This window comes from Bufo bufo, chromosome 6 (genome assembly GCF_905171765.1).
Source record: "Bufo bufo chromosome 6, aBufBuf1.1, whole genome shotgun sequence".
Lineage (NCBI taxonomy): Eukaryota > Metazoa > Chordata > Amphibia > Anura > Bufonidae > Bufo > Bufo bufo.
The window spans coordinates 404,334,107-404,359,800 of NC_053394.1; the positions used below are offsets into that span (position 1 = coordinate 404,334,107).

The 25,694-nt window shown below is 45.0% G+C and overlaps 4 protein-coding genes across 6 annotated transcripts in view; 2 read left to right on the forward strand and 2 right to left on the reverse strand.

The window, feature by feature from the left end:
- The window catches only part of LOC121004478 (oocyte zinc finger protein XlCOF7.1-like), a 1,216,478-nt gene that overhangs the window by 645,210 nt on the left and 545,574 nt on the right, over nt 1-25,694 (forward strand). The window lies entirely within an intron of this gene.
- LOC121004516 (zinc finger protein 300-like) overlaps nt 1-25,694 on the reverse strand; it is a 734,886-nt gene that overhangs the window by 330,925 nt on the left and 378,267 nt on the right. The window lies entirely within an intron of this gene.
- LOC121004488 (zinc finger protein OZF-like) overlaps nt 1-25,694 on the reverse strand; it is a 555,846-nt gene that overhangs the window by 186,759 nt on the left and 343,393 nt on the right. The window lies entirely within an intron of this gene.
- LOC121004515 (gastrula zinc finger protein XlCGF49.1-like) lies at nt 11,640-15,713 on the forward strand. The gene is made up of 2 exons (XM_040436783.1): nt 11,640-11,680; nt 14,555-15,713. The coding sequence occupies exon 2, from the start codon at nt 14,563-14,565 to the stop codon at nt 15,316-15,318; it is 756 nt and encodes a 251-aa protein (XP_040292717.1). The 5' UTR covers nt 11,640-11,680; nt 14,555-14,562; the 3' UTR covers nt 15,319-15,713.

Genomic DNA, 25,694 nt, shown 5'->3' on the forward strand with positions numbered 1-25,694 from the left:
TACATTCGCTATTTAGTTTTGTGGAACACCTAAAGGGTTAACATAGTTTGTAAAGTAACTTTTGAATACCTTGAGGGGTGTAGTTTCTTAGATGGGGTCACTTTTTTGGAGTTTCTAGTCTAGGCTACATCAGGGGGGGCTTCTAATGGGACATGGTGTCAAAAAAAAAACTGTCCATCAAAATCTGCCTTCCAGAAACCGTATGGAGTTCCCTTCGTTCTATGCCCTGCCGTGTGGCTATATAGCCATTTATGACCACATATGGGGTGTTTCTGCAAACTACAGAATCAGGGCCATAAATATTGAGTTTTGTTTGGCGGTTAACCCTTGCTTTATTACCAGCAAAAAGGATTCAAATGGAAATTTTGCCCAAAAATGGGTGTTTTGGCACCGTTTTTATTTTATATTTTTAACACCGTTCATCCGAGGCGTTTGGGCAAAAGTTATTTTTATAGCGACGACTTTTACGCACGCGACGATGCCCAATATGTATGGTTCTCAGACTTTGGAGACACTAAGCAGGCATCCTAAAAACTGCGGCCCTCCAGATGTTGTAAAACTACAATTCCCACCATGCCCTGCTGATGGCTGTAGGTTGTCTGGGCATGCTGGGAGTTATAGTTTTACAACATCTGGAGGGCCGCAGTTTGAGGATGCCTGCTCTAAAACTAATATTTTTTTGGGGAAAAAAAAATGTTTCCGTGTCTCCAAAGTCTGAGAGCCATAGTTTTTTATGTTCTCTAGTGGACTGTTGGGGATTATAAAAATTTAGTACTCCATGGAAGTGTGGTACTCCCTGAAGCAACCAATAATGCAGAGGCCCGGATGATCGGGGCACGTGTCACATTGAGTGGTGGTGTCCTTCCGTATCCCCCTCCTGTGACACACTCTGCACTTTTTTTGGGTTCGTCCCTTCTTTCCAGTATGGGGTACCACACCTAGAAAGTGTTGGCCAGGGACAATCCGGGCGCCTCCAGTTCCCGAGGTACTCCGGCCTGCTCTTTCCCGGTCCGAAAAGATCAGGGCCATGAGGACTGCCTCATAGAACTGGAGGAATGTCCCTGTGCTGCCAGCGCTTCGGGATAGTACAAAAGAGTTGTACATGGCAACCTGTACCAAGTAGACCGCAACTTTTTTGTACCATGCCCGGGTTTTGCGCATGGCATTATATGGCTTGAGGACTTGATCAGAGAGATCAACTCCTCCCATATACCGATTGTAGGCGACGATACAATCGGGCTTGAGGACCGTTGCCGCGGTTCCTCGCACAGGGACAGGGGTGATGCTGTTACCGTGGATTGTGGACAGTACAAGGACATCCCTCTTGTCCTTATACCTGACCAGCAACAGGTTTCCACTGGTAAGTGCACGGGTCTCACCCCTGGGGATAGGTACCTGGAGGGGGTAGGCAGGGAGGCCGCGTTGATTTTTCCGCACGGTCCCACAAGCGAACGTGGATCTGGCGGCAAGGGACCTGAACAAGGGAATGCTGGTATAAAAGTTGTCCACGTACAAGTGGTAACCCTTATCTAGCAGTGGGTGCATAAGGTCCCACACGAGTTTCCCGGTAACACCCAGAGTGGGGGGACATTCTGGGGGTTGAATCCGGGAATCTCGCCGCTCGTACACACGAAATTTGTAAGTGTACCCTGAGGTACTCTCACAAATTTTGTATAGCTTCACGCCATACCTCGCCCGCTTTGTGGCAATATATTGGCGGAAACTGAGTCTCCCCTTGAACGCAACGAGAGACTCATCAACCGCGACCTCCCTTCCAGGTACGTAGTCCTGCTGAAATGTGGCCCCAAAGTGATCGATGACCGGCCGTATCTTATACAGCCGGTCATAGGCAGGATCACCTCGGGGTGGACATGCTGCATTATCGGAATAATGCAGACATTTCCGGATGGCCTCAAACCGGGGACGTGTCATGGCCATACTGTACAGTGGGGTCTGGTATAGGAAGTCCCCACTCCAGTATTGCCTGACACTGGGTTTTTGGACTAGACCCATATGCAGCACGAGGCCCCAAAATGTCCTTATCTCGGCTGCACTGACCGGCGTCCAGCCACCGGGTCTAGCCAAAAATGAGCCCAGGTTTTGAGCGACGAACTGTTGGGCGTACAGATTCGTCTGCTCCACCATCAGATTCACCAGTGGGTTACTGAAAAAAAAACTAAAATAGTCAATTTCAGTAAACCCCACTGTGGGAATCTGGATTCCAGGATTGCCAGCAAAATCTGGAATCTCAGGCTCAAAGTCCACTGGGGGACACCAGCTAAGTTCATCGGCAGGGGGCTCCGGTGGACTTATTTGGTGGGCCGGGAAACCAGTACGAACCCCAGGGCGGCTCGTACTAGGGTGGGCCACAGGATCCCTAGCATGTGGGGCCCCTGGCTCCGCCTGGCGGCGTCTCTGCCGCCTTGGTGGCTCATCGTCATCAGATGATGATGAGGAGGATGCGGATGATAAAAGGAACGTGGGGTCATCCTCATCCTCACTGGGGCTCTCAGAGTCGGAGGGGGGGATCTGGGGTCTGATGGATGGATCAAAGAAAGTTTGGAAATAAAAGTTTTTTTTTTTTTTCTAACTAACTTTTCCCTTCTTTCCCTGCCTAACGGTGCCTCTCCCTCACTGACCCTAACCTACCTGGGTGGCGATGGGTGCAGGAGGGTGATGGATGCCGATTGTGGGGACACAGGAGCTCGTTCTGGACGGTGCTGCACGGTCAGGGTGCTGGACAGGAAGAGGAGGGGAGAGAGGAGCGCAGGAAGTTTGAATCTCGCGCCTCTCTCCCCTGCACCAATCAGCACCCTGGACAGCAGGCATCAGCACCAGGGCCAGCAACGCCTCTCCAAATCCTCGGACTGCGATAGGTGGTGTATAATTACGCCACCGATCGCAGTCTTTTTCCGGTTCATCGGGTCACAGGACACCCGAATGGACCGGAAACGCAGAAAACCGCAGGTCTGAATTGACCTGCGGTTTTCTGCGATCGTCGATGCGGGGGGGTCAAATGACCCCCCCCCTGCATTGTTACGGGATGCCGGCTGAATGATTTCAGCCGAAATCCCGTTCCGATTAACCCCTGGGGCGCCGGAATGCCGATTTCAAGTTAGGACGTACCGGTACGCCCTGAGTCCTTAAGGACTCGGGAAATAGGGCGTACCGATACGCCCTGCGTCCTTAAGGGGTTAAGGCTGCTAACTATACTTCATATGTAAGTCCCAGGAAGAGATCCACCCTGTAATACAGAGGCTCTAACCTGGGTGGAGGCACTGATAGAGCGATAGGTCCCATTATACACACAGGTCAGCGCCAGAGTCTGTGGTGGGAGGGATATTACTCATACCCCCCCAATAGGGCTACACACATCACACAGAGACAGCTCTGCTACATACACATCACACAGAGACAGCTCTGCTACATACACATCACACAGACACAGCTCCGCTACATACACATCACACAGAGACAGCACCACTACATACACATCACACAGAGACAGCTCTGCTACATACACATCACACAGAGACAGCTCTGCTACATACACATCACACAGAGACAGCTCCGCTACATACACATCACACAGAGACAGCTCCGCTACATACACATCACACAGAGACAGCTCCGCTACATACACATCACACAGAGACAGCACTGCTACATACACATCACACAGAGACAGCTCCTCTACATACACATCACACAGAGACAGCTCCGCTACATACACATCACACAGAGACAGCTCTGCTACATACACATCATACAGAGACAGCTCTGCTACATACACATCACACAGAGACAGCTCTGCTACATACACATCACACAGAGACAGCTCCGCTACATACACATCACACAGAGACAGCTCTGCTACATACACATCACACAGAGACAGCTCCGCTACATACACATCACACAGAGACAGCTCCGCTACATACACATCACACAGACAGCTCTGCTACATACACATCACACAGAGACAGCTCTGCTACATACACATCACACAGAGACAGCTCTGCTACATACACATCACACAGAGACAGCTCCGCTACATACACATCACACAGAGACAGCTCCGCTACATACACATCACACAGAGACAGCTCTGCTACATACACATCACAGAGACAGCTCCTCTACATACACATCACACAGAGACAGCTCCGCTACATACACATCACACAGAGACAGCTCCGCTACATACACATCACACAGAGACAGCTCTGCTACATACACATCACAGAGACAGCTCCTCTACATACACATCACACAGAGACAGCTCCGCTACATACACATCACACAGAGACAGCTCCGCTACATACACATCACACAGAGACAGCTCCGCTACATACACATCACACAGAGACAGCTCCGCTACATACACATCACACAGAGACAGCTCTGCTACATACACATCACACAGAGACAGCTCCGCTACATACACATCACACAGAGACAGCTCCGCTACATACACATCACACAGAGACAGCTCCGCTACATACACATCACACAGAGACAGCTCTGCTACATACACATCACACAGAGACAGCTCCGCTACATACACATCACACAGAGACAGCTCTGCTACATACACGTCACACAGAGACAGCTCCGCTACATACACATCACACAGAGACAGCTCTGCTACATACATATCACACACAGACAGCTCCGCTACATACACATCACACAGAGACAGCTCTGCTACATACACATCACATTCACACAGAGACAGCTCCGCTACATACACATCACACAGAGACAGCTCCGCTACATACAAGTTAAAGCTTCAGGTCATTCAGCACAGTGCTGCATCCTCTGACTCCTCCCACACATAGTCACATGGTCATGACATCATCACAGGTCCTTTACCTCCTCCAGTAGCACAGCCTGACTCTGCCCACACATGATCACATGACTATGACATCATCAAAGGTCCTGTGATCACAGAAGAAGCATCTATGTGGTGTACAGCTGTGCAGGTAAAGGTATGTATGTAGTCACCCTTATTGCTTTTCCCAGGCAACTGATGACAGGACTTGTGGCTCTGATTTCCATTGAAATCGCCAGCAGCGGAATTCAGGACTATGGTTTTAGTTCGCTGTCATGCAGCGCCTACTTTCTGTGTATTTAAAATTTTAACTTTTTGGAGGAAATGTGTCAAAACAGTTGTAAAGGAAAACTGACTTTGTTACCCATGGCAACCAATTAGATTGATCCTTTCCTTTTTTCAGGGATCCTTTAGAAAACGAAAGCGAGAAAGTGCATTCATGTGTATTCGGTTCCCCTCCACCCACCCAGTGCCGCTGCCCTCACGGTTCTCTACAGTTTAACTTTTCTTGCAACTAAACGGTTGCATCAGTGATGTCGGCGGGTAAGTCACCAACGAGGCTGCAGTCGGTTTCTTATTCTTCAGTTTCTTATTCACGTCATTTGTATTTTTTGTTTTTTATTTAATGAATTTTAAGAAGACCTTATCACCAGTAATGAAAAAGTTGCAGTGAGCGTCCCGGGGGAAAAATCAGGTGAAAGCAGTTTTAAAATTCAAATGACGGGCATAAATCGGGCAGGAAAGTGGGTGCCAGTTCTTGTTACAGGTATTTTACATAATTAAAGGGGTTGTCTCATCTGAGACAATTGGGGCATATCACTAGGACAGAGTGGGGAAAGTGGTGGCTGGAGGACTCTCTACCGCGCATGAACGGCCAATGCTCCCATTCACTTCTATAGTCTAGAATCTAGAAATAGCCGAGCCAGTGCTCGGCTATTTTTTGGCAGCTCCATAGAAATGGAGGGTGGGTCCCAGCCAATCAGGCAATGGGGGGCATATCCCAGCGATATGCCCCCATTGTCTCAGATGTGACAACCTCTTTAAAGGGATTCTGTCAATAGGTTTCACCCCTGTCTGCTAAACATATGCTGATGTTCAGGGCCTCATCAGGATTCCTAATGTGGGCTTCTAAATGTGATCCGAAGCCTTATTTTGCTAAAAAACAGGTTTTACTAACCTGTCAGTCAAAGAAATAAGGTGCCCAAGGGGATGTCAAGGGATGCAAGGTGCCGGCCGCACCCACCGCCGTTCGTGCCCAGCGCCGCCTTTCCAGACTTCTGCACCGCCTCCTAATCCTCTGTGCCGCCTCTCGCTCTCCCTCCCTCCCACCTCCTCCCTCCGTAAGATCTCGCGCGTGGCTTCTTGAAGCGAAGTGCGCATGCGCCAGCACTTCGCTAAACCCAGGTATGACCTGCACTCAGAGCCCTGTGCGCACGCGCGATATCTTACAGCAGGAGGAGGGGGGATGGAGGGAGAGCGAGAGGCGGCACAGAGGATTAGGAGGCGGCGCAGAAGTCTGGAAAGGCGGCGCTGGGCACGAACGGCGGTGGGTGCGGCCGGCACCTTGCATCCCTTGACATCCCCTTGGGCACCTTATTTCTTTGAGTGACAGGTTAGTAAAACCTGTTTTTTAGCAAAATAAGGCTACGGATCACATTTAGAAGCCCACATTAGGAATCCTGATGAGGCCCTGAACATCAGCATATGTTTAGCTGACAGGGGTGAAACCTGGTGACAGAATCCCTCCAAGTACTGATTGTCCCCTCTAATTATTATATCACCTTCTATATTCTTTATAATGATATTCCTTGAAATGTAGTGAGTTAAGGTCCCTTTACACGGGAAGATATTACATGCAGTGATCTCCTCCAGAGTATGTGAAGGAGCGATCGCTAATGTGATCGCTCTTCCCCATAAGGACTGGTTGTATGCCGGCAGGAGATTGTGTTTACACAGCACAATCTGCTGCCAGTAAATCAGAATTTTTGCCTGCGCGCAAACGATCGGATGACCCAATGGAAGGCATTTCCACCGCCCGATCATCGCTAACGAGCGTTACAATAAACGCTCCTTAGCGATAATCTGTGCAGTGCTCGGCCTGTGTAAGGGGCCCTTTAGGGATAGCTAGATAACATATACAAACCCCCATTGTGCTGAGGAGGCTGCATTCCTGAGTGGTGATTATCTCAGAGACATGCATACTGCACACTGGACATCCTTAGGAGGAGGAATTGCAAGGTATAAACCTTTGTGCACAAAGACAAATAACTGGAAGTCCATTGGAACATCATCCAGAAAGAATGTTGTAGGTCACTATCTCTATCTTTTATCACCATGGGTTGTCAGCCATGTTCTACGACATGACAAGAGTCCCCCCCATATTGTATTGTGCAGACCAGGTAATTGATTATTATTTATTCTGTATGTGATTTGTCTGTTTGACCTTATATTTAATCACACTTAGGGCTCGTTCACACAAACGTTTTTTGCGTTCCGTATGCGGGCCGTTTTTTGCGTTCCTTATACGGTCCGTATACGGAACCATTTATTTCAATGGTTCCGCAAAAAAATCTGAATGTACTCAGTATGCATTCCGTTTCCATATTTCCATTTTTCCGTTCCGTTGAAAGATAGAACATGACCTATTATTGCCCGCAAATCACGTTCCGTGGCTCCATTCAAGTCAATGGGTCCGCAAAAAAAACGGAACACATATGGAATGTACTCTGTATGTCTTCCGTATCCGTTCCGTTTTTGAGGAACCATCTGTTGAAAATGTTATGCCCAGCCCAATTTCTATGTAATTACTGTATATGCCATACGAAAAAACGGAATGGAACTGGAAACACTACCGGAAAAAAAAACTGAAAAACGGATCCGGGAAAAACGGCCCGCAAAACACTGAAAAAGACATACGGTCGTGTGAACAAGCCCTTAGCAAATATTTTAGCACTTAGCCTGTTTAAGCCTATTTATTCTCAATTCATTAAATTCACGTTAAAACATCAGGCCAGGCCAATCTCCACTGTATCCGATTCAGGCAGTTGCCCTCTGTATCTTATGTAGATCAGTGACCTGAATTCATTTAATCCTTTAAAAACAACTGTTACTTATTGAAATCAGTGAGAAATGTCAGTTTGCCCAATTTGATACCAGTTCTCATGCCAAGAACCAGTTTCGGCCAGGCTGAACTTAAAGGGGTTGTCCGGGATCAAATATATATATTTTTTTAAAGTGTACTCACTATTAACAGTTGATTAAAGTTCCCCCCATATGTGTTGAGGTATTTTCGCCACTTCTACATGGCTCCGATGGTCCCCCACGCATTGTTTACATATATGTTTATCTTTGCCTAACTTCCTGCCGCACTGCACTGTGGGTTCCAGCGCAGCGCGGCATCACGTGGTTACAGCTAACTATCATCTCCGCTGTAACTCCGCCCCCTCATTAATATTCTGCCTCCATTCATTAGAAAGTGCCATGCCTGGTGACGTCACCGGACCGGAGGGGCGTGGCTTAGCGCGATGTCTTACAGCCTAGTCACCGCCCCTCCCTGCGATCTGCATAATTACTGAGGCTGATGGTGACGTCATCGGGCTGGAGGGGCGTGGCTTAGCGCAATGTCTTCCAGCCTAGTTACCGCCCCTCCCTGCGATCTGAATAATTACAGAGGCTGTTGGTGACGTCACCGGGCTCCCTGGGAAGCGGAAGAAGAGGCTTCGCTCTGCAGCAAAGGGACCCGGTACGTCACTGACTATGAGAAAATAGGCACTTCCGGCTTAGAATTTGCAATATGAAAACGGGGCATCAGACATGTGTGGCAAAGGTAGGATAGTCATGTGTGTAATATTTGTTTTACTGTTGTACAATTAGAACAATGTCCCCAATCCCGGACAACCCCTTTAACTGTATCTAATGCAGGGCATCAAGCAGTGTGAGATCACTGGCCCGAATTCATTTACCATATTTTTTGCCCCATAAAACGCATTTTTCTTCCCCCAAAAGTGGGGGGAAAATGTCCCTGCATCTTATGGGGTGAATACTAATGAGCACTTCCATTATGGAAGCGCTCATTAGTACTGGAGGATCGGGAAACAGTGAAGGCTCTGTACTCACCGCTTCCTGGTCCTTGGCTGTCGGCTGTGCTGTGGCTGCGTACAGAGTGAGGCCGCTATGTGACCTCATGCCGTGCGTCATAGTTTTTATTTTATTTTATGTGTTGAGAGGCATGGGGGGCTGATGAGAGGCAATGGAGTCTGATCTGAGGTCTTAAAATTGGGGGTCTGATTGGGGCTGTCAGCTGAGGTCTGATTAACATTGAGGTGGTCTGACCTGAGGTGTAATGAAAAATATTTTTTTCTTATTGTCCTCCTTTAAAACCTGCGTCTTACAGGGCGAAAAATATGGTTATTCTTTAAATAACACTTTTATGTGTCCCCTTTTATGACAATTTTGTGCCCGTCATTTGTATTTTAATGTCTCTTTCAACTGATTTCCATTTAGGACACTCACTGCAACTTTTTTATTATTGATAATAAGGTCTCATCAAAATTAATTTACAAAAAAAATATACAAATGATGTTGCGAATAAAAAAACTGATGAATAGGAGACTAATTTCTGCCTCATAAGTCACAAGATCTTTGTGGCCAATGATGGTCCTTAGTAGTCATGGAAAGATGTAACATGAGTTGACCTCAAACATAAAGGAACTGCCTTGAGTAGATATTCAACTCAGCTTCCAATATATAGAAAAGCAAAAAATATGACATCTACCCTTTATCATCCTCTCCGATGTCTCCTCATATTATCTCCAGTAATTGTATTTTACATGGGATTTTGTAGGATTTTACATAGTCTCATCTTCTTTCCATTCAGGTTCTACAATATAGGATCCGCTCAGTGGACATCTTCTATATAAGATCCTTCTCCTGATTGACCCGTCAAGGAAGACTAGCGACAGAGACAAGATGGCGGAGAGTATAATAAATCTCACCCTAGAGATCCTCTTCCGGCTTACTGGAGAGGTGAGAGATTCTGATGATGTCACATTACATCATCTTATCTATGTTACTGACAGATGGACATGACTGGAGAGGTGAGGGACTCTGGAGATGCATGGAGTGATATTTATTACTGTGTCTCTCCATAACCAGGACTACACAGTAGTGAAGAAGACCTCTAGTGAGCGCTGTCAGGACCCTGTGTCTGAAGGATGGGGAAGAACCCTGAGCCCAATCACGGGGCCTCCACGTCACCCCCAGATACATGAGGAAACCAATAGAGAGAAGATTCTAGAACTCATCAACAAGATGATTGAGCTGTTGACTGGAGAGGTGACACTGCTGGGAATGCTGGGACATTATACAGGAACGCTATGAAGGGATCTGGGTGATGACTGTGCCATTGTGTTGTCAGGTTCCTATAAGATGTCAGGATGTCACAGTCTATTTCTCCATGGAGGAGTGGGAGTATTTAGAAGGACACAAAGATCTGTACAAGGACTTCATGATGGAGGATCACCGTCCCCTCACACCACCAGGTAATAGACATGACTAAATACACACGTCCTCTCATTATCTGTATGTAAGAAATGAATTCAGTCACTTGATGTGTTTCCTACAGTTAAGGAAGAGAGAAGAACACCGGAGAGATGTCCCAGTCCTCTTCTTCTACAGGAGGGTTCAGAAGAACATCACAATGTCCCACTGAATGATCAGGTAGATGGTGATAAGGTCTCATGAATTGTCTCCTATGATCTGTAGAAGACTGAGAAGATCTTGTGTTCAGTCTTGTCTCATCTGCCAGTATTATGTGTTTTATCCTTGTATAATGAGAAAGGTGGAGATAGACATTACATGTTTTCTGGAGCTTCTCACAGTTTTCTGGTTATGGAGACTGCTGGTCGGAATAAGGAACCAACAGGTTGAATTTATACAGGAGACCTGCAGACATTGGGTTCAGATAAATCCTGCTTTCAGGTCATTTCCATCGTCATTCTAATCACGGATCTTTTCTGGTCATATAAAACATTCCACACGACTTCTCTAACCATCTTAAGACTTTTACAATATTTCTTTCACAGCTTGTGAATCCAGGTGAAGTTCTGAACATGTTATGTGCTACAGAGACATATGTGAGGGGTGATGAGCAGAGTATAGAGGACATTCCTACAGATAACCGCCCAGGTGAGTAGTAACCGCTAATTAAAGCGGAGAAGACTCGCAGATCATTTATTGGCTGAATTGAATTTTTTAAAGAGTGACTGTACTTTCACACAAATTCATTTAATTTACTAGAGAATGGTGTAAATAGCAAACTTTAAAATCTCTTGATTTAAAAAATATGCTGGCCTCCACCTAAAAAAAAGCTGTAAAGTCATGGCCACTAGGGGTCTCAGTTCCAGCTAAATTGTAGTCTAATACCTGTTGTCAGGCAAGATCCATCCCTAATAACAGAAACACAGAAGACGTTAGAGAGGAAGTGGGGGCGTGTTAGAGCTAGCTACGATTCTGAGCCTAATAAAAGAACTGCTTCTGAAGGTCACAGGAGCCTTCTGTTTTTCTGTGTGATTTCTCCCTCCTTATCTGTTCTGTGAGCTCTGGAGCTAAAAACAAACAGTAGGAAGTTAGGGAAATTACACTACAGGAGTACAGTGCTGGCAGATTCTGCAGAAGAACGATGCCTCCTGCGTCTGAGAGAAATGCATGTAGCTGTTCATCTGAAGAGGGGAATAATTGGGCTGAAAAAGTAATTAGGAAAGCCCAAAATGGCCTGTTCCTTCACAGTTATAATTCTACAAAGAAGCACAGCCGTTACGCAGACTTTTTTTTTTTTTTAATACTCAGGTATGCTTTAAGCTCTGTGTTCTGGATCAAAATGTGACACTGTTATAAGTGGCAAAACATTCTGTGTATTTAAATTATGGATATTAAAATGTAGCTCTTGGTGTTTTTTATTATAATAATAATATTTATTCATTCATCATCTGCTGTCAGCAATTACTGTTAGTAAGTACTGATCTGTTCAATTGATTGTTATCCTAGTTCCAAACATTGAGCTCTATTTTGGTTCAGATTCTGAATTTCATGTTAAGGAAATCCTTGCCAGAGCTATAGGTTTGTTAGTATCTGTATTTCTTGGATTGCCTCCGACTTTGAACTTCTGCTGTTTGCTTTGGACCTTCTTGGATTATTGTATTGCATGAACTCTGCCAGCCCTAAACTTTTGCTTGATCGATTATAAATTCTGTTCCCTGATTTTGCAAATACAATCTGATTACTACTCACATCATCCATTGCCCACGGATTCTAAAATAGAGACGCTGACTTTCATACTTGGCAAACCAGATGAACCACTATCCAGGTAGACCTTGCGTCACCTACTAATATTTATAATTTTTTATTCCACCTTACTATGATAAATGTACTGTTTAGCAGAAATTAGATATCTACAGCAATTGCTACCTTTCAAAAAATCATTATTGAAGTTAATTCTAGTTATATCTAAGAGAGGATGTTATCTCATCATCTTAAAGGGTTTTTCCAGGCTTTACATCGGCCCAGCCTCCTCCCCCCTCATTAAGCCTCCAAGAATATGTTTGTTCCAAAGTCTCTTAAAGGGTTTATCCGACTCACTATAACTGATGACCCTATAGGTCATCAGCATCTGATCAGTGGGGGTCTGACACCTGGGACCCCTGCCGATCAGCTGTTTGAGAAAGCCCCAGCTCTCAAGTAAATAGGGCTGAATTGCGCCTAGGCCATGTGACTGCTGGTCATGATTTCACTGGCCTAGGGTAAGCAGCGAGAAAGCCACTGCGCTCACTGTAGCTGCAGGGCTTTCTCAAACAGCTGATCGGCAGGGATTGCGAATATCGGACTCCATCGATCAAAAGATAGGTCATCAGTTACAAAGAGTCAGATAACCCCTTTAATAAGCTGTGGATTAGTCAGCTTCTCTTGGAGAAGGTACTCCAAGAGAGCAAATGTTAGTTTCTATCTCCTTCCAAAGTGCTGCTGCTTCTACTGATTATGTCCGTCTTTGTGCCAGTGTAGTTTCTGGCTTTTTTGCTTAAGTTTTGGTATAGAAATGCTATAAGGAATGGTATAAGAGTCCAAAGGCTCTGTGCTATTTCTTATCATAGTTAGTACCCGTTTGGGCCAGGCCTAGATGATTTGCTAGAAAAATCATTAGCTAAGAAAAAGTGAGTGCCTTAGTCTTAACCCCCCCAAAATAATTATTGGTCCAAAAACCGGAAGAAGCATCATAAAGACTTGGTAGAGCCTAAGAAGAAAAAAAAAAGGAATTTGGGGCACATTTATTAAGACCAGCATTTTAGACGTCTTAAAAAAGCCCCATAGCTGGCGGTGGTTCTGCAGAGGTTATGAAGAGGCGCCGGCCTCTCCATAACTTCGGTGCATCAAGCGCCAGTTGTAAATGTGAAACAGCTTCCGAGCTGTCTTACATTTAGACCATTTTCTACGCCTAAAACAGGCATACAAAATGACAAATGAGACGGGCCTACCGGCCTCTCCCCAATTTTAAAACTGCCGTGAGCGGGGAGAAGTCGCAGATAGTGGTGCAATGCACCACCATCTGCGCCTGATATACGCCTAATTTAGGCATATTTCAGCTTAGTAAATGACCCCCTTTGTTTTTATCCCCAGTCTGATGCCTCCAAAAAACCCACCCCACTGTTAATAAAGATATCATGATGCCCAAGTGAGAAATCACCAGCACTAAGCAGCTTTCACCAGTGGTCAGTGACATCTTGTTGTGCCTCCTCATGTCTGTTTTGCTCACCTCTTTCGTAATTAAGAATCCAGCGCTATCCCCCACCATCTCCTGGGCCTCTGGACCGAAAATATCTCATGCTCATTTTTCTAATACTCCCCTTGTTGACACTTCAGAAAGCAAAGTAGTGCACATAATCATGTCTGACGTGAGCAAACATGATTATTTTATGCATAAATTGGGCAATTATATTTGCCATAGACCATGTGTTATTGAAATCCTGCCTCATAAGTTTCTCTTTTTGCATCATATCTTGGTGAAGAAATGGCCCACATTTTTTAGTGTGGAATATACTTTTTATGTAACGTGAGCTAGGTGATCTACCAGTAAACCAGGGGCAGTTATCAATGATTTGAAGAGGGTACATGTATAGATTCTTTCCATGCCCCAGTTGCCCCATGTTAGTGGCATCAGCAATTATTTAGTGGCCAGATTCACATTTGCATGAAAAGAAAACTGCATATTGTAAGCCAATCTAAAACTTGCTCCAAAGTCGTGGTTTCTTCGTACATGACCACACTGCTCCTCCTCTCTACCCTGCTCTGTCCGGGAGAACGTGAGCTAGACACCACCTAATAATACTGACTCAAAGTCCCTTTCTTATTCTTCACTGAGCATTTCACTGGAAAAGAGTTGGTGATGGACACCCTGAAACATGATCCTAGGAAGATGCTGGCTTCAAGACAAGAGTAGAAAATACAAGAGAGCAGCCTGTTGACCTAATATCATGATCTACTGGTTCTTGTTTGGAGGTCTACTGTTAGATTGTGATCTGTTTTGCCATTTAAGCTCTTAGCTGATAACCAAATTCTGCTCCATGCCTTGCAATTATTATGGAATTTGTATATAGAAATGTGCTAATATATCAGTATAATTTTATGACCGTATCATTGAAAAATAAGATAAATTAGTTTTATTTTTAACAGATGCCTGTATGGAGAACTCAGAGGAACATCCGATATCTTCCGATTTTAAAGCAGATGAGCATGTTGAACAAGACACATATGAAGAGCATGCTAATATCCCAGATGTACCCTCAGCCCCTCACAACAAAGCCCTATCATCTGATCTCTTTAAGTGGGTCCTATCGTTTGATTTATCACAGTCTGTTAAACAAAACATAGAGCACAGCATGGGCGTTGAACATCCAAAAGCTCACACAGGAGAGAAGCCGTATTCATGCTTAGAATGTGGGAGACGTTTTACATACACATCACATCTTATTAGACATCAGAGAATTCACACAGGGTTGAAGCCATATTTATGTTCAGAATGTGGGAAACGTTTTAACCAGAAATCAGATCTTGCTACACATCAGAGAATTCACACAGGGGAGAAGCCATTTCCATGCCCAGAATGCGGGAAACGATTTGCAAATAAATCAAATCTTCTGGCACATCAGAGAAGTCATACAGGGGAGAAGCCATTTTCATGCCCAGAATGCCGGAAGCGTTTTACTCGGAAATTAAGTCTTGTTGAGCATCAAAAAACTCACACGGGGGAGAAGCCATATTCATGTACAGAATGTGGGAAATGTTTTAAGCAGAAATCAGATCTTGTTGTACATCAGAGAATTCACACAGGGGTGAAGCCATTTTCATGTTCAGAGTGTGAAAAATGTTTCACTCGGAAATCAAGTCTTGTTGACCATCAAAAAAGCCACACAGAGGAGAAACCATGTTCATACTGAGAATGTGAGAAATCAGGAAAATCAAATCATAAGCGTTAGAGGAGTCACAAAGAGGAGAATTTATTTTGATTTACGAAATGTTGAATGCGTTCTAACCAGAAATCTGCTCTAACTGCACATAGAAGAACTCGAAAACGAAAAAAAAAAATACCACGTTCAGAAGGTGTGAAATGTTTTACCCACAAACCACGTCTTAAACACTGAAGATCTCAAATTTGTTTTATTGACAAATTGAAAAAAAATGACGACCGATCCAGGTAAAGTCCTATAAGCAAAAGGGAAATCAATTAACAGCACTAAATAATGATTAAAAAATGTATATAAATAGCAATAAAAAAATTCCCAAAAAACTGAATCCACTAACAAGCTTATAAATCCATTGTGTATATAGAATATTTCACATTTATATATATTATTGGATCGCAATCATTAAAAATATTTGCTCTTAAACTGTAGTTGCTTGTGTTTGGACCTGTCTTTCTTTTTTTCTTTAGGGGTCGTTTCACACAGTGTTTTTTGACAACCGAATTTTACATGTGTCTTGTGCCAAACCCGCCTCCGGGCTTGCGGAGACGGCTTCCCATTGTTTTTAAGGTTTGGGGGGGGGAAGAGGGATAAGTATAATCTACATGTGGGGTCTGGGCATTAGGGGGACATTATAGTGGCTAGATAGCCCCTTTAAGTGGTGTCCACACAGGTACTCGATAATTTTTGGCACAGAATACGCGCAAAATTCAGCTGTCAAAAAACTCCTCACAAACAACCTCTTAGATGATTATGGTGTTTCAGAACCTATGAAGTTGAGGCAGAGCTGGTGGTCATTGTGTGTCGATGACCTATCCTCAGACAATAAAATAAGTATGGACCCCAGACCAGACTGCAGTTAGGGTCGCTAACTTTCCCCCCAGGCAAGTTTACGTGGGTAAAAAGGCGGCGTGGATCTGGGGACGTGGCTCAACACAAGGCGTTATTTGACACCAATTGGTTGATCAAATTTAACGTTTAAAAAAAATAAAACAAATTTTTATCATCTAAAATGCAGCGAAGATGATGCACCGCCCTCATGTGTGAACAAGTGTAATGAATGGGCTCTTATTAAGAAGCAACTAAACGCAAAGCCAGGAAAATACATCCCTTCCACCTATTTCACTGCTGTACTGAACCGTGGAGTCCTACGCAGGAGGCCAGTTTGCCCTGGTTTGACTCATAAAACAAATTGAAAACTATGGTTTACAGAGACAGTCGGTGAGAGGAAATGTCTTTTCTGCCTGAGAGAAACCTTCTCCACCTGTCAAAAATATGTCCGATCTTCCTCTTTCCGCTATTACTGTAGGGTGGTAAGGGTTATTGATGGAGAAGCGCTTCGCAGGTTTTGTACTAAAGATCCAGTATGGACAGAGGAGCATGGTGTTTGTTACTGGTGTTTGTGTGTTTGGTACAGCTAATCTGACGCTGTGATCTGGACGTAGCTTGGCCGATTAGGCATGTGTTCTCAACGGGGAGAGGGGAGAAAGCAGCCGCCAGACATCTCTGGTCGTAGCTAATCTTCCCTGAGGACAAAAGGATTGGGATTCAGCAGCAAGCTGTCCCCCATACTGTACCCATCAGATGGTAAGTTGTCAGGTCTGGTCAATATACACTGAATGGCCACTTCTGTTACAGATGCCCATCGAGTAGAAGACAGCTTCTTGATTCTTGTGTCGACCTCTACACATTACACTTATGGGAGCATTTAGGGCATCCCAGCCTAAATCCATAAGCATTAATATGGAGTCACCCCAACATTGCCCTCTACCTTCCCTACTTTGCTCTTTAGGGAAAGCTGAGATTTTGAAGTGTGGAAATTTTGCCTGTTCATCCAGAAGATCACTTATGAGGTCAGACACTGATGTTGGCTCACAATCTCCATTTTAGTGCATCCCAAAGGTGTTGGATGGGGTTGAGGTCCAGGGTTTATCAAGTTCTTCCACGACAAACTCCACCAACCAAGTCTTTATGGACCTTACTTTGTGCACTGGGGCACAGTCATGCTGGAAAAGGAAAGGGTCTTCTCCAAACTGTTCACACCTAATGGGATGCACACAAGTGTCCAAAATGTCTTGTTCTCCTGAAGCATTAGGATTTTCCTTCACTGGAGCCAAAGCCAACCCCTGAAAAACACCACCATAGCATTATCTTTCCTCCACCAAGCTCTACAGCTGGCACCATACAGTCAGGCAGGTAATGCTCTTCTGGCATTCACCAATCCCAGACTCATCCATCAGACCACCAGATGGAGAAGTAGGATTTATCGCTCCACAGAAGATGTTTTTCACTGCTTAGTCCAGTGGCGACATGCTTTACACCACTACATCTGACACTTGGCATTGTGCTTGGTGATGTAAGGCTGGCATGCAGCTGCTCGGCCAAGAAAACCCATGTCATGAAGCTCCCGGCACAGTTTTTGTGCTGATGTTTATGCCAGGGAAGGTCTGGACTCTGCAGTTATGGAGTGAGCAGAGCGTTGGTGACTTTTATGCACTAGGCTTCTCAGCACTTGGTGACCCCTCTCTGTAACTTTACGTGGTCTCCATATCTTGGCTGAGTTACTGTGGTTCCTTCCACTTTAAAATAATAACACTCAGGTGAGGGTAGAATATCTAGGAGGGAGGACATGTCAGGAAGTGACTTGTGACAGCAGTGACATCCTATTACAGGAGCATGCTGGAATTCAGAAGGCTTTTTAGAACGAGCCATTTTGTCACAAATGTCTGTAAAGGTGACTAAGTCTAGAGGCTGGATGTTATACACCTGTGGTAATGGTAAACTACATGGCTGGGGACTGGATGTTATACACCTGTGGTAATGACAGGCTGCATGGCTAGAGGCTGGATGTTATACACCTGTGGTGATGGCAGACTGCATGGCTGCTGACTGGATGTTATACACTGTATGGCAGACTGCATGGCTGTGGCTGGATGTTATACACCTGTGGTAATGACAGGCTGCATGGCTAAAGGCTGGATGTTATACACCTGTGGTAATGGCAGACTGAATGGCTGGAGGCTGGATATTATACACCTGTGGTAATGGTAGACTGCATTTCTAGAGGCTGTGGTAATGGAAAGACTACATAGCGGGGGCTGGATGTTATACACCTGTGGTAATAGTACTGAATGAAACACCTGAATTCAATTATTAAGACATCGGCCCAGTACTTTTCACTTTCTATAGTGTATCTTATCAAGAATGTAGCAAATAAGATACAGCTTACATAACCTTATCTATAGTAACGGAAAAGAAGGGATATAATTACACACACAGATAAAGCTTCAGTGAGCACACACAGCTCTTCTACATCTACATGACATAACAGGATTACACAGTATTTCCTGCACAGTTCTGTTACAAGTCCAATTTATACCCTGCTCTGCTACATGCACATTACACATACACACAGCACTGTTTTGTGCACATCCTACAGGCACAGCTCTGCTACATACACACTGTAATTACATCCTGATGCGACACATAAGGGTCCATTCACACGTCCACAACTGTTTTGCGGTCCACAAATTGCGGATTCCGCAAAACACGGACTCCGGTCATGTGTGTTCCGCATTTTGCGGACCGCACATGGCTGGCACTATAATAGAAATGCCTTTTCTTGTCCGTGTCTCTGGCCACACTTAGGACATGTCCTATTTTTTTGCGGGGCCGCGGAACAGAAGTACGGATGCAGACAGCATTGAAAATGAATGGGTCCGCACCCGTTCCGTGAAATTGCGGAACGGATGCGGACCCATTTTGTGGACGTGTGAATGGACCCTAAACGTCAGGGCAACCAGCACAGCAGCACCTGGTCGTGTTATCCCCTGACTCCTCTCACACATGTTCACATGGTTATTACATCATCACAGGTCCTTTACCTCCTTTAGCGGCACAGCCTGGAGCCTGACTCCTCCCACACATGATCTTGACATCAGGTGGAGGTATGTGTACAGTCACTGTTAGTGATGAGTAAAGAGAGCTTCGACACGGAGATCCGTCTCCTTATAGCATTAAAATGTATGGGCTCCGATGAGGCGAAGTCAGTTAAATGTAAAATATTGTCTGTGGTAGCAGAATCCATAATGGAATTCTTAGGTAACCCGAACCTGGTATGCCGAACTTGAAAACAGAAGTTCGCTCGTCCCTAGTCGTAACCGAAGCCAAGTTCGGTTCCAAGTTTTCCACTTTAAAAGACAACGACCAAAGTTATTCAACAAAGTCTTGCCTGATTTTGCGAATAACTGACTTCGCCTCATCGGAGCCCATACTTTTTAACGCTGTAAGGAGACAGATCTCTGTAGAGCTTTAGGGCTCATCCACACGACTGTATGTATTTTGCGGTCCGCAAGAAATACGGATGACATCCGTGTGCATTCCGTATTTTGCAAAACGGAACAGCTGGCCCCTAATAGAACAGTCCTATCCTTGTCCGTAGTGCGGACAATAATAGGACATACAGAAACATAATGCACACAGAGTAACTTCCGTTTTTTTTTGCAGACCCATTTAAATGAATAGTTCAGTATACAGTCCGCAAAAAAAAAACATGGAAAGGACACGGAAAGAAAATATGTTCGTGTGCACGAGCCCTTAATCCTAAGTTTTGAGCGAAGCGACTTTGGATGTAGCATCTGAAGCTCGATTCGCTCATCACTAGTCGCCGCCATTGTCCGTCAGGATTACTAGGACAGAGACCTCATTAACCCCTAAATTTTAATCCTCCTGTACAGCTGCCGTACGAGGCTTGTTATTGGGGGAGGAATTGTAGTTATAATCGGCTCCATTTTGGGGCACTGTTGAGGAAAGTGTCATATTTAAATATATATGTATATATGCCCTGACATATATGCATATATATGGGCCCTTTTTATGGGCCCGTCCAGGTAGGATGTGTATGTATACATGGAGATGTATGTATGCCCCCTTGGCAGCATGCATCTCTATGTATATAGTATATTATATGGGTGGGTTTTATTGGTATGGGTACATATATATCTATGGATGTGTCCCAAACATCTATGGATATATATGTATACCTCTATGTATATAATATATATAAATATGGTATAGGTGGGCTTATTGTGTATATCTGCCCCCTATATGTATATATCATGTCCGCTCATATATGTTTATAGATGTGCCCCAAGTATCTATAAGCATATACAGCCAAAGGAATTACGGCAAATCTCCCCTGCCCCCCCCCCTCGGTAATGCGCCTGCTGGGGGGGTGGAGGAGACCGACAGCTGGACAATTATGTCCAGTGTCGGCCTCTTCAAAGGACAGAGGATCAATATGATCCTCTGCCCTTTGTCACCATCAACGGCAGCGCCGTAGATGGTGTGCCTAACAGGGACATGGGAATAAAGAGTTTCCATGCCCCTGTGGATGGCTGACCTCCAGTGCTGTAATTACAGCGCCGGAGGTGTGCATCTGCTCCACAGGCAGGAGGATCAAAGGATTCCCCCGCCTGGAAGAGCGCTCCGGGATGCGCAGGCCGGCGCGGTGACATCATATCACCGTGCCGGCCCACGTGTTCAGGCCCAGCGGCGCTACGCTCGTTAGTTCTTGGAGCCCACCAGCAGCAGAGAGGATCACCCCCTGGACAACGAGCGCTGAGTATCATTAACCCCCGCAACCCCTATACCACCAACGATATTTACCCTTACCTTCCCTCTATACCACCAACGATACCCTTACCGTCCCTCTATTAACCCTCCCATACCCCCCTGCCCTATACATAAATCCTTCCCCTGTCCTATAACTCCCCTAACACCCCTGCAGGGAATCAACCCCTCTCCCCTTACCCCCTGCACAGTTAACCCCTGCTCCACTGAATTCACCCCTGTAATACCTCTCCTGGTATCCTCTGCTCCATCATCTACCCCTGATCCCCTGGTACCCCTTGATACCCCTTCACTGCTGCCTTGTCTACCCCAGCAGCAGCTGAGTCTGTATTAACCCCTTGTTATTCCCCGTAGGGATAGTATATTGTCAGATCACGGGAGGGAGACTCACCAAGGTTATGACTAACCAGAAAAAATATAGAAATCCTCTGAACATGGCACATCTCCAGCTTGTGACACTGGTGGTAAGCATGATGATGGCAGGCTCAACCTCTTCGGGGGAGGGCCTGGGAGTTAATAATGATATGGCCAACATATCTATTGGTAAACCCGGCCTTTTAATGGTGGAATGTTTGGAGGGCAAAATCCTGGAACCATACGAGAACTTTTCCTTTACACCAAGACAGTGGTATCTGTATGGTTTCCAGAGGGAGAGTTTTGCCCAAGGTGTAATTCAACATTATACCCCTGTGGAGAATGTGTCTGCCATACAACATGATTTACATGCCCTCTGCCTCAAGAAATTCAGACATTTTCAGGACTCTGACCCTACTCCTATGAGTTCTTTAAGATGGGTGTCTAGGGACCCTCATTTGCATCCTTAGAAAGCAAGTGGAAGCCAACACTGCCACGGTGTTGTGTACCAAGCAGGGGGTTCTGAGTCCTGAGGATGTCACAGGGGCAGAGTATAGTGGCTGGTATATCCTTAAAGCTACCTTCATAAGGAGGGATAGCCAAGATGGGCTGAGGGTAAGGACATATTTTGACAGACCCATTCCGGTAAAGGGTACCCTAAAAGCTTATTGTATGTTAAGGGATTCCCAGATGATTATCACTAGGGAATCCAGTTATGTTCAGGGACATGTGTCCACAGATTGCATACGAACTAGTATAATGATGTTAAAGTTAAACTGCAGTAACTCTGGCCAGGCCCTATGGAATGACCAGAGTGGTCCGGTAAAACTGGAAGGCTTTTACCGAGCCACCGTTTTAAAAGTACGGACAGATGCCAAGGATCCCAGGTATGCTCAGTTAAAGGGATCTCCATCCATACGGTCTTTTATTATCACCATCATGAGAGACAATTGTGACTGGATACTATTTCGTCACCTATGCCCACTGGGAACAAGATACCCAGATGGTAACAGTGGACACTAATCCATGGAGTTGGGATTTAGTGTGCAAGGGGGTGGATACCCCTACAGTGGATGTATGGATGGATGGCACCCCTATGACTGAGGAATACCGGGGTAGGTATGTGTCTTCCGATTGGAAAGACCCCAGTGGCAGGGATATTAACTTTGACATCAATATAGATGGTTCGTTTAGATGGCCTTTTTGCGAGGCAGTAGATGAAGGGTGCTGGACATTTACACAATGGGTCTATCTGTCTAAATCCAAACCCGGAGGAAAACTAGTATTACAGGCTGGAGAAAGTGACCAATGGTATCCGTTCAGAGGTAGAGGGCAAGTTTGTGTAACGGTGGTGAGGATCCCCTATGAAGCGACAGGTCTCCAACCTGTAAAAATGCATTCAGACTCTTGCAACGCCCCTATCCATCAATTGGCAGATCCTATAGCTCCTCAACTGTCATCCCCATGGAAGATCATCACGGGGACAAAATTCGTCCTATTTACTTGGAGAATTTCCGTAGATGACTTCAGAGTTGATCAGTGGGATCACAGATGTGGGGAGTTTGTCAGGAACCATATTGACATAATAAGAGGTTGGATAGAGGCGGGGCAAGAGGTAAGAAAGGACGATCTCATACACAGGAATCACAGGGGTAGAAGAGATTTGATAGCCATGGGACTAGGCGGAGGTGCATTGGGAGTGGGCGCCCTGAACACTATGGATATGGATGTCCTGAGAGGTAAACTTGGGGATGTTGCGCGACACGCCGGGGAAGGATTTGAGACCCAGCTTGATGTAAACCACGTCTTAGAGGGTTTGCAGCATTTGCACATAGATGCCAACTACTAAAAAATCTGCCACAACCCGTCAGATTGTGCCCCGACGCGCGTTTCGCCGTGAAAAAGCTGACGGCGAAACGCGCGTCGGGGCACAGTCTGACGGGTTGTGGCAGATTTTTGGGTCAGTATGCTAGATTATCTGCTAGATATATGTTATCTTACTATGGCAGTATGTATGTTAATGTCCGGTGGATCCAGGATCGGAAGTCTGATTCTATGACCACATATTGTGGACAGGAGAACATTACTTGTATGCACTGATTATATTTTCCCATATATACTGCTGCACTTGCACTTTATATGAATGTACTATAAATTGCCATACACCCGCAGTCTGATTAGGATTTTTAAATGTTCTTAATGTCTGTGAGGCCAGAAATGGTTATAACTCTGTGAGTACTAATAAAATTGATGATTATTTGAAATACAACTGGTGATGGAGTTATAATTTGTTATTTTGAATTTGATCTATGTATCTTAAGATTGGTTTCGCTAAAGGTGATACTGGATCGCTTACGCAGTGAGTATGGGGAAACAAGTGTTGGTTTTGCATTGCACCCTTAGTCCCGTCCTAGCTTTAGATGTCGCAGAGCTACAAGGAAGGACACCAATTACCCCGGAGAAGAGACTCGACATCCACCCTGATGTTCCCGTGAGACTCCAGAAGATTCCTCTTGGCTTTGGGATAGAACATCTCCTGCTAGACTTCAGCCAAGAAGATGAAATACTTCAAATTCTTCGAGAGACAGAGAAACAGGCCACCATCCAACTGGCGCACGACAGGAACAAAATAACTGCAATCACTACCGCCTTAGATGAGGACTCCAAGGTTTCCTGGTGGGAAAGTCTGTTTGGCTACAGTCCGAAGGCAACATCCTTTTTCAACCTATTGATACACCCGGTGATAGTTCTTCTGGTTCTGGTAATCGTCATGTACATGGGACTGTGTCTAATCTACAGGAGGGTCAAGAGACTTGCGGACCAACTAAACCAGAACCAGACAGAACTTCACGAAGTTAATCGTAGGAGGCTCAGGACTTAGCTCCAACAAAGTCCTGAAGCCAGAGATTGTATGGACATACTGTTTCCTATGAGGGTTCAGGATGAAAATCCAAAGCCATCCTGTGACCTCATAGTATTGTGTGTATGTATATATTATATTGTAGTAGATTTTCCTATGAGGGTTCGGGATGTACTCCTAGGCCATCCTGTGACCTCATAGTATTGTGTGTGTATATATACAGTACAGACCAAAAGTTTGGACACACCTTCTCATTCAAAGAGTTTTCTTTATTTTCATGACTATGAAAATTGTAGATTCACACCGAAGGCATTAAAACTATGAATTAACACATGTGGAATTATATACATAACAAACAAGTGTGAAACAACTGAAAATATGTCATATTCTAGGTTCTTCAAAGTAGCCACCTTTTGCTTTGATTACTGCTTTGCACACTCTTGGCATTCTCTTGATGAGCTTCAAGAGGTAGTCCCCTGAAATGGTTTTCACTTCACAGGTGTGCCCTGTCAGGTTTAATAAGTGGGATTTCTTGCCTTATAAATGGGGTTGGGACCATCAGTTGCGTTGAGGAGAAGTCAGGTGGATACACAGCTGATAGTCCTACTGAATAGACTGTTAGAATTTGTATTATGGCAAGAAAAAAGCAGCTAAGTAAAGAAAAACGAGTGGCCATCATCACTTTAAGAAATGAAGGTCATTCAGTCAGCCGAAAAATAGGGAAAACTTTGAAAGTAAGGGCTATTTGACCATGAAGGAGAGTGATGGGGTGCTGCGCCAGATGACCTGGCCTCCACAGTCACCGGACCTGAACCCAATCGAGATGGTTTGGGGTGAGCTGGACTGCAGAGTGAAGGCAAAAGGGCCAACAAGTGCTAAGCATCTCTGGGAACTCCTTCAAGACTGTTGTAAGACCATTTCAGGGGACTACCTAAATCAAAAAAATTCCCAAGACAGGAGATTGGCGCAGAGATAGCCACTTTTAGGAGAAATATAGAGACAGATCTGAGGAAGGTATCTGACAAACAGTTGAGGAGAAACAATTTGACCATACAGGAGATTAAAGCAATTAAGGAACTACAAAAATTAAATAATCTCACTATTCGCCCCGCCGATAAAGGCGGAGCCATTGTTCTCCTAGAAACCACTAAATATAATGCAGAGTGTCTGAGACAACTTGCAGATATAACAACATATAGGAGACTGAGGAAGGATCCAACAGAAGAATTCTCAGAAATACTGAACCAATACTGCAACAGAGGATTGGAGGAAGGATTACTTTCTAAACAAGAATCTGATTTTATCTTAGGGACACAGCAGAGGCTACCCGTGTTCTATTGCCTGCCTAAGATACATAAAAGTATGCTAGATCCACCAGGCCGCCCTATAATCTCGGGTATAGAATCTTTGTCATCCAATTTGTCCCAATACATAGACCAACTAATTCAGCCAACAGTGAAGAATACTCCATCTTATCTTAAAGACACTACACAGATTGTCCAGATAT